Source organism: Geospiza fortis, unplaced genomic scaffold (genome assembly GCF_000277835.1).
Source record: "Geospiza fortis unplaced genomic scaffold, GeoFor_1.0 scaffold186, whole genome shotgun sequence".
Taxonomy (NCBI): domain Eukaryota; kingdom Metazoa; phylum Chordata; class Aves; order Passeriformes; family Thraupidae; genus Geospiza; species Geospiza fortis.
The window spans coordinates 6,361,005-6,373,758 of record NW_005054331.1 but is presented as its reverse complement, the minus strand read 5'-3'; the positions used below and the strand labels follow the sequence as shown (position 1 = coordinate 6,373,758).

The 12,754-nt window shown below is 47.3% G+C and overlaps 1 protein-coding gene across 1 annotated transcript in view; it reads right to left on the bottom strand.

Annotated features, from left to right (window-relative positions):
- The window catches only part of LOC102035121 (solute carrier family 23 member 1-like), a 20,892-nt gene extending 8,547 nt beyond the window's left edge, over positions 1-12,345 (bottom strand). Inside the window, exons 1-7 of the mRNA XM_031057543.1 lie at positions 12,231-12,345; positions 8,512-8,661; positions 7,077-7,234; positions 3,899-4,058; positions 2,398-2,579; positions 481-601; positions 5-147 (exon numbers count right to left, since the gene is read on the bottom strand). Coding sequence (XP_030913403.1) covers positions 5-147; positions 481-601; positions 2,398-2,579; positions 3,899-4,058; positions 7,077-7,234; positions 8,512-8,661; positions 12,231-12,284 — 968 coding nt within the window. The 5' untranslated portion in view covers positions 12,285-12,345. The remainder of the gene's footprint in view (positions 1-4; positions 148-480; positions 602-2,397; positions 2,580-3,898; positions 4,059-7,076; positions 7,235-8,511; positions 8,662-12,230) is intronic.
- Between the last annotated feature and the right edge of the window lie 409 nt (positions 12,346-12,754).

Below are 12,754 nucleotides of genomic sequence, written 5' to 3'. Positions count from 1 at the left end.
CAGCCGGAACCAGGGAGCCTGTGACAGAACGTCCCCGCGGCTGTCTGTCCGGGCCAGGTGACCGTAGGCAGTGGGGGCTGCAGGGAGGATGCTGGTCACTGTCAGCACGTAGCACAGCAGCCAGCTCAGCGAGAGCCCCAGCAGCACCTGCCCATCACAAGCAGCAGTGGGGTCTGGTTAGGGTATGGCTGCGTCCTCAGCACGGCTGCAGTGGACATTGTGTCCCTGCCCGACCCTTTTCCCTGCACACAGAAGGGAGGCAAAGGGGCAGCTGGAGCTCCTGGTGGCCCTCTTTTCTTCTCTCCCTCCCTCCCCAATCATCAGGGCCATGGGGAGTTTTTTCCTCTCTGCCCCTTACCACACAGGCTCAGCTAGGAAGCACTCATTCATCTGGACATGAGTGGAAAGAGCCCAGGCAGCCCGGGGTGGGTGAGGCCAGTCCCTGTCACAATTCCCTGGTATCCAGGAACCCCAACGTACCGGGAAGATCTGGAAGAGGTAGACTGGAGAGAACTGGGACTTCTTGCCTCTCTGGTAAGATGGCAGCGGCACAGCAACGTGTTTCAAGTACTGAGAGAACAGAACTATGAAAAAAGTAGTCCTAGAAGGAGGGGAAATGAGACCATAAACAAAGGGGGTGCCCAGCTGCCCACCTGTCCCCACATTAAGTGAAGACCTGCTACCCAAGAACCCAGGACTCCGGAAGACCCATGAAAACAGGCTCTCAGCAGCAGAGAGTGGCTCCCCACTCCACCAAGCCAGACGTGGAACAAGCTCTACATCATAATCTACTGATAGCTCAGCATATTTGCAAATAACTCTTTTACCCTTATTGTTTCAAGACTGACACCCCAGGCAGTGCATCTGTGAGTATGACACAGTTGCAGAAAGGTTAAAAATGCCTCATAAGTAAAAGAAAGACCTGATAGACATGCAAGGTCCAGGTTCTGCCTGTGTAATTCAGATACACTAGAAATACAGGATTTATTGTTTTCTGATTTCAGGTTTACCTATGCTGCTCTTCAAGGGGCAAAAAGCTCCTGTAACATAGAGTAAAAGAAGAGGATTTGGTTTGGCTGTGCAAATCCCTGTTTTGAAAAAAAAAACATGGTTGGACTGTGGGCCTGCACATGGTGCCCTCAGAGCCCTCCCAGGCAGAGGCAGCCAGGAAGGGGAGAGCATGGGTCTCTGTCAGCGAGGGCTGAGCTATGGAGGGGCCCACCATGGCAGGGGTGTTCCCCTGTGTCCCTGGCAGCACCCAGGGCTCGCACTGATGGAAGTAACTGCAGCTGCAGCTCCTCTCCCATCCCTTGTGTAGGACACATCTGGAAACAGCAGCACATCTGGGTGCATTCACAGCCTGCCCCCCATATGCCTTTTGCCCAGAGAGGCCAACCAGATGAAGCTGGAGGCTACCACATGTGGAGAGAGGGCAGGGACTGGCCATCCCACTTTGACTGCTGAGCTGGTAGAAGACCATGGATATTTCCTGGATCAGGCAGGCCTCTGAAGGCCTCCTCATTATTTTACAACAAATCTAAATTTTATACATAGCGTATATGTACATGGCATATATTAATTCCCATGAGTGAATTAATCTGGATAGGATTTGGTGAGAAACCAGTTGCAGCAGCTGAAGTGCACTGACTTCACTGGAAAACTGGTAGTTTTCCCCATGTGGAAAGGTGACAAACTGTAGGTGCAGTAGTTAGGGACAGGCAGAATTACAACAGTGCAAAGAAAACGCTATCCTCACTTCTCTGCAAAGACAATCCATGACATACACAATTCAAAGCACTGGATGACTGGAGGGAGAAAGTCTGAGAAGGAACTGGTTTCCATTTGTGGTTTCTAATGCTACAGAGTCCAGACAGACTGTACGAGTGCACACTTCATCCATTTGCATAAACAAAGGTGCTCAGCAGCCTTATGACTCTGGAGAGAACAATTCCTCCTACTCATGTGAAGACAATACATAAAGCACCAGCTATTTCAACATAGAATACCTGAATGCTCAACTTGGTCATTTTAGGAATGTCTTTTAAACTTAAATAACGGGTGTGTAAGACAATGTGTGTAGGCAACTGTGACGGAGACTGCACACACATGGGGAAGGCTTGTATCTCTACTGACCTATGGACTTAGTATTTTTACAAAAATCTGTGGTTTTTTAACTCATGTTTGGGTTCTGCTTTGTTGCTGAGAGCTTAACCTCCTGGGGATTGGAGGAGAATGACTATATCATATGGCTGCCTTGCACAAGCCTGTCACATGTTGGTGCTCAAGAAATAAACCTTGAACCCAGGGGAACTCTGCTACGGACTGTGACACTTGGTTTCGTATTAGATGCAGGTGATTTGTGTACTCTCATCTTTCACACAGAGATGTGAGACTTACAGGGATGCTATGCCCCAGTGCTGCCCAGCCATATCTCCAGCTGACTCAAACAGAGGTAGTCCAACCAAGGTGATAGTGGGGGCAATTGTCAGGGGGCCGATGAACCTCATCAGAAATCCAATCAGGCCAGAAAATCCAACGAAGATTTGAAAGCAAGAAGTTACAAGGATAGTTCCTTGCACCTGGAAAAATGGAGGATGAAAACAGAGGTTGGAAGGAACTCCAGCCGTTGAGCCTTTTCTTCATGTCAGTGCAAAACCAGCATGAGAGCCAGGTTCAGTCTCTAGTGACAGACTGCCATAGAGGCCTCCTGCTGACAACAATAAAACCTGGCTGAGAATTACATGTGGGAAGGACCATCAAAGCAGCAGCAAAGCAACTCCCCCCTTGGCTGATGGATTTAGTCCTCACCAGGGCTAATTTTGTTCCAGAGATCACCTCCTCCCTGTCCTCTTGGGCCACCCAAGCATGCATCACCTGCCCTGCACTCTCCTGCCTGCTTCCCCAAGACAGGGGGAAAAGCTCTTGCCCCAAAAACAGGAGCAGGGCCATGGCCTCCACTGATTTTCCTTTTGGGAAGGGCTTGGGTCTCTTCAGCACACTGATGAGGCAAGTGACTCATCACAGCCTCTTTTTTTCCTGAGTATCAGTTTCACTCTGGGAGCACATTTATCACCCTGAACTTCCCACTGTTTGACAATCACTGCCAAGGAGCCAGCAATTACATTCTGAAATGCTGCTCAGCTCAGTGTCAGCTTCAGGCAGGGGCAAGGCTGCTCTCTGCCTTCTTAGATTTGGTAACAAGCCCAGGCTGCAACCTCTGTGGTGCTGAGCACCTTCCTTCCCCCAGCTCCAGGGGCTGGGTGAATGACCCAGGCTGAAACAAGACATCAGCAGTGCCCTTGGGATAGATTTATTCAGCAGAGAGCAACCTGTGCTGCACAGCAAACCCCTGGTGAGCTTTCAACACTTCCCAAGAGGTTTGGAAAACACACCAACAAATGGATCCACAGAGGCAAATCTGGTCACTTGCCCTGATAAAGGCAATTGATGTAGAATAAGGCAGTGAGACCCCTGACCTTTCCTCCTCCCTTCTGATTACCTAAGAATGTAATTTTCCTTCATATTTACAGTAGGCTTTGCCTTGCATTTTTTTACTAGGTTTCCTGTGCTTAGACAGGGTTGTTTCCTTGAAAATATTTTCCCTCCCTTTCTTCTTCTAAGCTAACCATGCTTTATAGAGAAGGGATCTGACTGGACCAGTCGAGACTTTGCAGGGACCATAAATCACATGAGGAGGTCTGCATGTCCCCTGTTCAGCAGCAGTGAAGCACCTACATTTTGATAGAGAATAGATGCTTAGAAAGCTGCAACAGCTTGAGGGCCAAGGTTCATTGGGAATAGAAGTTTTTCCAGCTGTGATGGCCATGATACGGTCAGGCACTTTACTGAAAGCAAACAGCCCTGATACAGAGCAGGTGCCACTGAAAATGTAATATACCTCTCGCATCCGTGCCTGCCAGACTTGGATGAATTCTGGTGAAGAGGCATTCACCAGGGTGGCATTGTTTGTCCAGGCAGGGCACTTCCAGTTGGGGAGAGACAGCATTGCCAAGGTGGGGGTCAGGAATGTTAAAGTCCCTCCTTGAATAATAGGCAGCCTGGAAGGAAAGCAGAGGGAAAAAAATGACAAGTGAGAGTGCTAGAAACTCTGCTCTAAGGGTGAGAGAAAGGAAAGCAAAATATATTTAAAAATCAGTCTGCCCATGGCCTCTGACAGGATCTTTTGAATTGTTGTGGCAGGTCACTGTCACTGACCATGGGGAGGAATTGCTGCCCGTTGCATGCAAGAGCACTGACACGGGGTAAGAGCTGAGGTTCAAATACCAGCAATGGAGGGGCACATGGGTGCTACAGCCCAACCCTGCTACCCCCTGTTAAGGAAGAAGTAGTGCTTCTAATGGCTGATGGAACCACAGACATGCACAGAGTAGGAAAAATCTGGTGGAGGGAAGAAGACCAAGAAAGAAAGATGGTGAGATGCTGACGAAAAGTTCAGTCAATCTTGCCAATATCCAGTTGCTTCCTCTCTCCCCTTTGGCTGCTTTGGTTTTCTTCACAACGTGCTCATGCACACAAGGGCATGCACTAAGTACTCTCCATGTCACAGCAATGACAGTCTGAGGGTGATAGAAAATGTCACTTGGCTTTTAGTGCACCAGGTGTTAATGCCAATTCCTCTTCTGCATTTCACTGAAACTAGAAAGGAAACCTGCATAGAGGGGTCTATGGGCACTGACTGGGTGACTGGGGAGACCTTGGCTCTCCCCCCACACCACATGTCTCCTGGCTTAAGAGTATCTCTCTCTCTCTGGGAATCCCTCAGAGTAGCAAGGAGCTTGCATATCCAGAGGAGTTCAGCACTGGCTTCATGCAGAGATTTATACAGCAGAGCAATGCTCCTTTGAGCTGCACCAGCCTCTTTGTCCATGCATGAAGAAATGGAGACAGAGACCTAAAAGGCCTGACTGACTCCTCAAAGCCCCACATAAGCCCCCATTGCAGCGCAAGTTTTTTTAACAATTCCTCTAGTGTGCTTGAAAAATCCTAAGCTGCCTGAGGGTGGGCACAACATCCCTGAAACAGCCAAGGGCAATCTCCAACGTGCCTCTGTTTTCCTTCCTTTAGGGAGCACCCCTTGGAGGAACCTCCAAAGCAACCTCTCCTTGTGCCAGGAGCTCTCCTGGCACCTGTTCAGAAAAGCCATGGGACAGTGATTCAGGTGACTGCTTTTGCAGGACACAGCTTTCCCTGAAGCAGAGGAATTTCTAACATTCTTGAAATAGGGGATGGTGTAGCTGTAACACGTCTCTGTCACCTAAACCAAATATTTATACTACTCATGCACAACTGAAACACTGTCAAAGCTTTGAAACAATTTTGCTGGGCAAGGCACAAGAAACAAACAAAAAGAAACAGAGAAGGCCCAGGGCCATGACTTAGAATGTAATAATAGATTTATAGTTCCTGTTGTGTTGGTCCCTAAGATATTTCACAGCCAGTGTTGGCATGGGTAGGCTCAGAGGAAAATGGGGTGCCAAGGTGATGCTTATGGGGTACATTGAACTCTTTCCTGTGGGGTTTGCAAGAGGGAAAGCTGCAGAAATAGGGAAGGCAGTACTATGTTCTGATAATCAGTATATGATGTCCAAGCATCTACTAAGCAGGACTCACCATAACAGCAAATGACCTGTGTCTCCCCTCAGGAGCCTCTGACAGTGTCTCCAGCAACTGTCTGGGACCCACTGCTGCTTTTTCATGCTGTGTAACATGACTGAGCTGCAGGTTGCAGTGGGTCAGCTTTTCCCTTGGCTATTGCTTCATGAATGTCCTCATGCCTTATAATTGGGGTCAGCAACAAGGCAACTGCACCCTCAGCATGGCAAAAGCCATTCAAATTTATCCCATGGGAACAGCTCCTTACCACTTAATTTGATCTGTTGTACCTCAATTAGCTGTTCATCCATGGGAGAGAGAGGCTCTCTGCTACTCTTTAATCCCCAGTTAACAGAGAGCAAGGACATTACAGCTCTCAGGAATGCACCGAGGCATTTGGAGGGTGCCTGGGAGAACTCAGAATGCCTGAATTGCACCAGCAGTGATGGTCATGGATTCCAGCCTGAATTTGGCTGAAAACCCAGTTTCTCTGTTTTTTGTGGTCAAGGTGCTCCTCTTTCCTCCACTAATCCTGTAACAATCTAGGAGAAGGGGAGCACTCCTCAGGAAGTTTGTCTACAGACACTTCTTAAGACTAAGAGAGACAGAAAAGTTTCAGTAGTGAATGAAGCAGAAGGAGGAAAAACATTTTGTGGAGCTGGCAGTTGACCAGTGATTAACCAGAGTCCCTCAGATTCAGAAGCCAAAGAATGTATAGCTTTTGTCTTTGAAGCAAAAAAACACAGGTCCCGCCATACTGGAGGAAAAAACAGCCTGTGGAAAGACAGAGACAGCCCAGAGTTATGACAAGGGAAATAGAAGAAATTTTTCAAGGTCAGCAAAGATACAGGGTCTTTCTGGAAAAGGGGAGTACTTGCAGTCATCTCTGTCACTAAATACTTCTTTTTCTGGGTACTGAATAGCAACTCCATGCTCATCTCACTGCTAGCTGCTCATCAGCAAAGGATTCACCTTGTATGCCACAAATCCCTGAGCATGGGAAGTGGCACCACATAGCAGGATGTGCTGCTGAACTCTTCCCTGAGTCTCTAAGTGGTGGCAGATGGACTTCAACCCTAGAGTTTCCTGTAGAATTTGTGTTCTCTTGACCCTGGCTCAGGGGTCAAGAGAACCCCAAATCAGAAGGCTCCTGCCTCAGCTGGAAGATCCCTGGAGTAAGGAATAAGCAGGTACTTTTTACTGCATGTTGCAATGCTCTATTATTTTGAGGACAGATTCCTTATAAGCCCAACAAAAGGTATATGAACTATCAGGAGATGCAACATTTGGAACAGCAAGGTAACCCTGCAAAGCTCTCAGCAGTTTCAGGGTGCTTTGGCATGGACCCTGCCAACCTTGGGAGTGCCCAAGGGTAGCAAATGACTCACTGATAAACTCTCCAACAGGGTGGTGGCCCAGCACACAGTAATTGCTCACGTTCTCAGTTCTTGCATTTGGCCTACCTCACTCCAAAGAGGACTTGCAGCAGGGTGCAAATTCCCGAGACAAAGATGATGGTGCTGATCAGGTGGCTCTGGGTCAGTAGGTCATGCTGGAGGCAAAGGCCTTTGGAGAGCATCAGCGGGACAGCTACAAGACCTCCTATGGCTGTCAAGAAGTGCTAGGAGCCACAAAGAAAGACTGGGTAAAGAAGGACACAGACCTGGCTCTGTGTTATTACCCTGTTGTTGAGAGAACTCACAGATTTGTGCTATACTAACATTACCCATCCTCTGTCTTTTTCTTGGCAGCTTTAATGCTCTGTTAGGGGCTGTTCCAAAGGACCTACAAGAATTGCAATGCACCCACTGAAATGTCTCCTCCTTTACATGTCCAAAGACTTTTTGTAGTGCTGTGGACTTCCCAGACCACTGTCAGACACAACCAGTTTATCCCCAGCATCTGTAGACAAAGTTGTTGGACATATTTTTCCAGGAAGTTGGGGACCTCCCAAGGTACAGGGAGAGAGCAATCAGGCAAAGTGAATGCAAATATTTCAGTCCATCTTATTTGCACCACAAAGGATGACATAAAAAGTTTGCAAATTGTAGCTACACGATTTTTGCCACCAGTAGCTTTTCTCACAGAGCACAATTACGGATAACCATAAAAAGCGAGTGCCAAAGAATGGAAGAATTGGGCATTTTGTTTGTCAGAAGAGTCACAGACATATTTCTACAATGACCTGTTGTTAATGACTAAATCTGAAAACAATTTTTAAAACCTCTTTTTATTTTAATTATTAACCTATGTTGTCCACTCTCACTTTGGAGCACAGCACTGCAGTGGTGGAACTGGTGGCACTCAGAAACACTTTATTCACTACAGGCATGTTTTATTAAAATTATGATGCAGATGTGTTGGGTCGATACACTCTAAATTTCCATTTAAGAAAACAAAGTACAAACTTCCACCAACCTCCAAGCACAGTCCATCATTATCTTAATGACTCTCAGGTCTCTTGTCCCACAGGCTCCCTGCCCAGCATGGCATTGGTGGCACTGGGTCATTTAACACACCTGGGCACAGACACCAGCCAAAACAGCATGTGGCCTGAGTTTTTGTTGCCATGGGAAGGCAGAAGTTCAGAAAGCCCTTACACGTTTGGCTACCTTCAGCCAAGGTACCCAATATGTTCTTATTAACTGATCCCAGCCCCAGGACTCTGCCTGACCATTTGCACTTCAAAGGGTGCAATGTAGCTGTGGGCATGACGATAATAATCAGTGCTCAGGATGTGGACCAGAGGACTTGAGCTCACTAATATCCAGCCTCAGAGCTCCATTCAAGCCCTGTGAAAGTAAAACACTCCCAAATTCAGGTCTCACCCCAATTAACTGGCTGAACAGCCACGTAACTTTCCCCTACTCCCAGCCTCCTCCTGCTTTCCCCTCTCACCTGAATGCCCAGCAGGATGCACAGATACCAGGGAGGCACATCTGTGACAGTGTAGCCAAGCTTGGTCCCACCGTGGCTAGTGCCTCCACCCTCCTCTGGGCCCCAGGCAGCATGAGCTGGTAAGAAATGGCAGTGGCTCCCACGTTTATCCTGGACAACAGGAGAGACACTTTGTTAGCCAGAGCCTGGCCCTGCAGATGCCCAGCAGCTGCCTCGCTTGCAGTCATGCTCCACATCTGGCAGGAATACCTCCTGTGTAGCTTTCAACAATGCCACAATATTAAAAAAACCAAACCAAACCAAAAACAAACCAAGGAGGAGAAATTAAAACAGAGGCACAAAACATATATGGAAAATCTTTGTATGTGTTGGTGTGTCTAGGCCTGAAGAAACACTACAGGGTGTCTCAATCTCAAAGGGACATCCAGACAAAGTGTGTTAATATCATTAAAATCTAGTTAAGGATGAAGAAACTGCAACCAGAAGCAAGGAAAAGTGTGCAGTGGGCTTATCAGTGAAAGCTGCACTGTCCTCTGGTCTCTGTACCTCCTGGCAATTCCACCCAAACAACATTTTTTATAAAACATGCTAAAACACCTGGCTGCCACTAATTACTGAGTAGAAGCACATTTTATATTTCATTTCCTGAGTCTTCTCTTTCAATCTCCTTATGCTTACCTTTACCAGTGTTGTGCCTTGATAAAGACACCTGCCTTTTGTCCTACTAGAAAACCCTGCTCCTCCAGAGGAGCTGCTGAAACACAGGGACACCAGTGGATGGGAAATCCCAGCATCCATGCCAAAGGAGCTGCCTGAAACTGCTACCCAGGGAGGCTTGGATCTCCTCCCAGGCAGCCAGAAGCCCCAGGGCTTCCCAGGGAGTTCTATGCCTTACAGTGTTTATTTATATAAAGATGCATTTTGCCAAGGAAAGCAAAGTAGCACTTTGCTTCATTTGCCACAGCTTTAAAGTTAAGCAGATTCTCCTGGTTGTCTGTGCCTCCTTCCAGCCCACTCTGACCCCTGTGCACACACACACACACATAGGGCAGAAGGAGGCTGCCTGGGAAACCCCAACACTTAGAGCCAGATGCAAAAGCTAATGAAGATCACAAAGCATTTGTTTCATTGGCCCATCTCCAACCAGCAAGTCCTCAGCATCCACGCAGCAGAGGGCTTTTCTGGGCTGAGACGCCTTGCTCTATCAGGCAGGGACACAAACCTGATGCCTGGAGAAGCTTAATCAGATTGTCTGCAGCAAACTTCTTTTTGTTTGTTTAATCCTCCAAGTCCTGCAGGAACCTGAAGACACCAAAATACCCACCACAATAGCAAAGTGTCTGCAGTAACACTCCTGGCCTGCAAACTGGTGGAGGCAAATGGGTAGTGCTGTGGTCAGGAACAGAGATATAAAATTAATGTTACATTCTGTTGTAAGTTTTGCAGGTGTGGCTGATTATTACCAAAATCATTTGGCTGAAACCTCCAGGTTTGCATTCTCTTGGTTCAGTCTCCAAAGTCCCATTTTAGGTCATGCTTTCAAAAACAGGCCATGTAATCCCTAAGACCCCAGACCCTAATATTGTTATTGATCTGAACTGTTGTGTGAGGGGTGGGGAACTCAGGTTGTAAGGGCATCATTGAATTAATTATGAATTTCTTTGTTCAAGGTCCCTCCCCAGCAGCACCCAGCTCAAGCTGTTTCTACTGCAGTACCTCTCAAATAAATGACCTTAATCAACTTAAAGCATGAGACTCTGCTCCAGGATTCCTATGATGGAGAAGTCTCTTTAACAGTTAAACACAGCATATTTATCCAGCCTGGGCAAACTGGGACCATTACAGATCCTTCAAAATAGATAGGTGAAGGCACAGTTAATTCAAACTGACTCAGGCATGAACTTCAAGAGCCAAAGGTGTTCCTTAATAACCCCCTGTGCTGACATTTTCATTTCAGAACAAGACAGCCTGAGCCATGGATTAACAAATGTACAGCAAGCGTCTTAAGACTGCCCATGCATGGAATTATTTGGAGACAATTACTCCTGAATAACACCACGTGTAGACAAATGCTAAGCTAGGCAGACAGTAGTAAGCTCCTTTCTTTTCATTGCAATTTCCCCTGTATCAACCAGGAGGCATATTCCAGGCAGGCAGAGCCTGTGCCAGTAACAGCCCCGCATGATCATCACATGAGTGCCTGACCCTCCCCCAGGAGCTGGGGGGGAGTGAGCAGGGCTCATCAGGAAAAGGACGGAGTCGAGATATCAGGATGAGAAAGGAACAGAGGCACTGGACTCAAACTGAAATTAAGGAGGTACCATCTTAAAATCTGAAAACATTTTTTTGCTGTGAGAGTGTCCAAGCACTGCCCAGGTTGCCTAGAGAGGTTGTGGATTCTCCATCCTCAGAGAGATTAAAAAACTGTCTGGACACAGCCCTAGGCAGCTGGCTCTGGACAGCCCTGATTGAGCAGGGGTTTGGAAAAGGTGATCTCCAGAGTTGCATTCCAACCTCAGCCAGCCTGTGAGGCTGAGATGCTGGCAGGAGGACAAGGCAGGAGCAGTCTGGAGCAGGGTTCTCAGCCCAGCTGCTCCCTCCCAATCCAGGGGACCAGTACACCTTCCATGTGCCTCAGGCTCCAGACACAGCACGAGGGTCCTCAATCCTATCTTAAATAAGTGTATCAAGAAGGCAGTCAGGAACTGAACTGCCTGAACCACAGGTAAAAGACCTTTGTCTTCTACCTTCTCTAGGGTGATTCAAACCATAAAAATTCACAAGTCTGATATGTTATGGCAGAACAAGTGAAAATGGAGAGCCTATTAAAAATAATGAAAGAAAACTGACTCTGAGCACTTCCCTGGGGCTCTGCCCACAGCTGGCACAGCACCTCCACTGCACACAGCAAGCTCACCCAGAGCTACACAAGAAATCTGGGACTTGTACACCAGGAGGTTAAATGCTTCCTCCAAGGCAGCACAGACAGGTGGTCTGTATCAAGGTAGCAAGATGTTTGCAGGACCCCACTCCTTTACACCTGCTGACAGAAAATAAGCAAAGTTTTTCGTTTCTTATGGAGGTGACCCCTGATGTGGGATAGGACGAGGGCTGTCATATCCCAGGACCTTGCCCATGGCTGTTATAGCTAGCAGCATTCTCATTGTACCACACATCCCTGGACTGGCACATCATTTACAGCTTTTACTACACGTCTGCAATTCTACAGGGTGCCCTCCTCAGCTGACACCCAAATCCCTTCTTCACCCACCTTTCTAACAATTCATCTCACTGGAAATAGGTCCAAAAGACAAAGAAACACAGTCTTTACTAGGCTAAAATTCTATTGTAATTTTTCTAACAAATACATAAAATGCTTTACCCAGGAACAAAGCCACAAGCTCAGCTGTTTTTCAGTACAGATCCACATGCACTGCATGTCTATCTGTACTGAAATTCATCTATATTATCATTTTAGAAATAGTGGAGGGAAAAGAAGTTAAAAGGGTGCCAGAGAGTAGAAAGTGTGCTGAGCCTGCACCAGCAGTGGCTGTAGTGAGGAAATCATTCCTCAGATTCTTGTCAATAAGAGCTGAGACAGAAGTTTAGCCCACACCAGAATCATTGCAGCAGCCCAAGCCCCTGGCTTTCCCCTTCTCCTCCTTCCACAGGGTTTGCACCTCTTTATGCAAGAATTACCCTTCAGAGAGCAGACTCACCTCAAAGCTGGGGTTACCTAGCCCATTGATATCTTTGTCTGAAGAGAGTGTCATGCCTTCTGTTTGCCTTCACCGACTGCCTTGAAAAGGAACCAGTCAGAAGAGGAAAGCCTCCCAAATTCCCACTCCTTTCAGTCAAAACAGCCCCAAAGAAATGGGGTGAGAAGATGCAGAAGCTGGATTTCAGGGGCCAAACAGTGCTCGGTCCTAGCTATTCATGTGAGCTGTATTGCAGAAGTATTTCATTTTCTTGGGCTTATATAAGTGACTCCTTTCCTCCAGCTGATTAGAGGACTGGCATGCAAACAATCTGGAAAGCAGCCCTTCCCTGGAATGAGAGAATCAGTAACTGCTGACAGAAAAACTTCATCCACGGGTAAGGATGCTGGAGGATATCACAGAGGCACCCCACACAGCCTTGAAAATTGTTGCTTCATTACTGTTTCAACAGCAACTTGCATTTTTTGTGTGGGCTGGGCCTGTTTGAAGATCTTTGTCATCATCTTTGGGACATTCAATTACTA